Source organism: Fukomys damarensis, unplaced genomic scaffold (assembly GCF_012274545.1).
Source record: "Fukomys damarensis isolate Sample0158 unplaced genomic scaffold, DMR_v1.0_HiC HiC_scaffold_23, whole genome shotgun sequence".
Classification (NCBI taxonomy): Eukaryota; Metazoa; Chordata; class Mammalia; order Rodentia; family Bathyergidae; genus Fukomys; species Fukomys damarensis.
In genome coordinates this window covers 65,389,893-65,391,892 of record NW_022900935.1, presented here as the reverse complement: position 1 = coordinate 65,391,892, position 2,000 = coordinate 65,389,893, and the positions used below count along the sequence as shown (strand labels likewise).

The 2,000-nt window shown below is 41.4% G+C and overlaps 1 protein-coding gene across 1 annotated transcript; it reads left to right on the top strand.

Moving 5' to 3' along the window:
- The first annotated feature begins 581 nt into the window (after positions 1-581).
- On the top strand, positions 582-876 carry LOC104858462 (serine palmitoyltransferase small subunit A). The gene is given in 2 exon segments (XM_010618702.2): positions 582-766; positions 768-876. Coding segments are annotated over 2 exon segments (294 nt in total).
- The last annotated feature ends 1,124 nt before the right edge of the window (positions 877-2,000 follow it).

The following is a 2,000-nucleotide window of genomic DNA, read 5'->3' as shown; positions in this document are numbered from 1 at the left end:
GCGGGGGGGAGGCTGTGTAGCTCTTCAATTTGGAGACCTGGTGTCATAGTCCATTTAAGGTGCTATAACAAAATGCTTTATTCTGGATAATTTACACACAACAGAATTTTATTTTCACATTCGCGCAGGTTGGAAGTCCGAGGGCAAGGCCAGCACCCTCCATGTCTGGGGAGGGCCTCTTCTATGGGTCTGCTGGTGGCAGAACACACAAAAGGCCCCTGCAAGGCTCTCGTATAAGGCACTAATCCTGTGGCCCCTGTGACCTAGTCATCTCTTAAAACCCCACCTCCTAGCACTGTACCCTTGGATTTGGGGGACAGGACATGACCACAACAGCTGGTCTGCCCCACTGCAAGCTCCAGGGAATCAGCACTGGGTCCCCTGAACACAGCCATAATTCACCAACGTTCTGCACAACGGGGAAAAATTAAGTGACTGCCCATAGAGTGAGCCCAAAGCTGAGAGTTTTGTGTTCTTCCCCTTTGGGTGCCCATGTGACTTTGCCCATCCTTCTCCTCCACCTCCCTTCCCTCTGATTTAAAACCACACCATCAGACCTGCGGCTTCATTGCAGGAGGGGTATGGTGTGGATGGGGCTGGCGTGGGCCTGGAAGCAGATGTCCTGGTTCTATTACCAGTACCTGCTGGTCACGGCGCTCTACATGCTGGAGCCCTGGGAGTGGACGGTGTTCAATTCCATGTTGGTTTCTGTTGTGGGCATGGCTCTGTACACTGGATACGTCTTCATGCCCCAGCACATCATGGCAGTTGCACTACTTTGAATTGTACAGTGACCACTATGTGACCAGGATCAAGAGGTTCCTTGGAGAAGACCCACCCTACAAAGTTGGAATGATATTTCCTCAGATGTCCTAAGAAACTCTACTGGATGTCAACATAACCATCCTTATAAATATGAAGACTAAAATTCATGAGAACAGGAAACTCATCCTGACTCATGTGTTGTGTTATTTTTAATTCTAGAAGAGGCTCTTGTATAGTAGTTTTTGTCTATTTTAACATTGTAGTCATTTGTACTTTGATATTAGTATTTTCCTAACCTTGGTGACTGTTTCAATATTACCCCATGAAAGCTTTTTTTTTTTTTTTTTTTTTTTAGTACCGGGGATTGAACTCAGGCCACAGAACTGCTGAGCTAAATCCTCGGTACATTTTAATTGCCTTCTATTTTTAAAACCCAATTAGTTGGGCTTTATCATTTTTGCTATTGTATGGCTATACATCTGCCTGGATATATTTCTACTCTTGACCAAAGTTTTGTAAGAAATAACACAAGATTTGGAGCAGGAGGCTGGGGAGGGAGGATATTTTATTGAGCACTACTTACAAAAGACATCTGTAAACTTGAACTCAGGAGTACAATTTTAGCTATCTAGACTCTTAGTCTTTGCTTTAAAACTATTAAAATATTTCTTAGCAATTAAAAAATAAGACCTTGCTAAAATTAAAATAAGGACAATTTCACCTTTTAAATATTTAATTCTTATGAGGACTTATTTCCAGAAAACTTTGGTGATGATTCTTAAGAGAATGTGGTTAATTAACAGCATTATTAGTGCTTCTGTATACTGTAGAGTTTTTAATAGCAGGAAATCAGTTTCCTCTGAGGGCCACTGTTAACAGTATATGTATTTCTTTAACTTTAGTTTCATGATTGCAATGAGTGCTGCAAATGCATTTGCACATTGCAGTAAAATGGGATGAGATGAACTGTTAAAAGCATAGCAAAAAGAAGTGTGAATTTGGCTAAAATTCTTTCACTCTTTGTATTGTTGTTTTAAAAAGATTTTTATTCCTTAATGTAAAATGGCTACCTAAACTTTTAAGGCAAACTCATTAAATTCAAAGAGAACAAAAAAATAAAAATAAAACCACATCATCTCAGTCCAGCAAATGACAACACCCTGTGTTCCCCCTGTCCCTTGCCAGGGACAGGGTGAGGCCCTGCAGCCCAATCCCTCTTGCCAAGACTCTCCTGT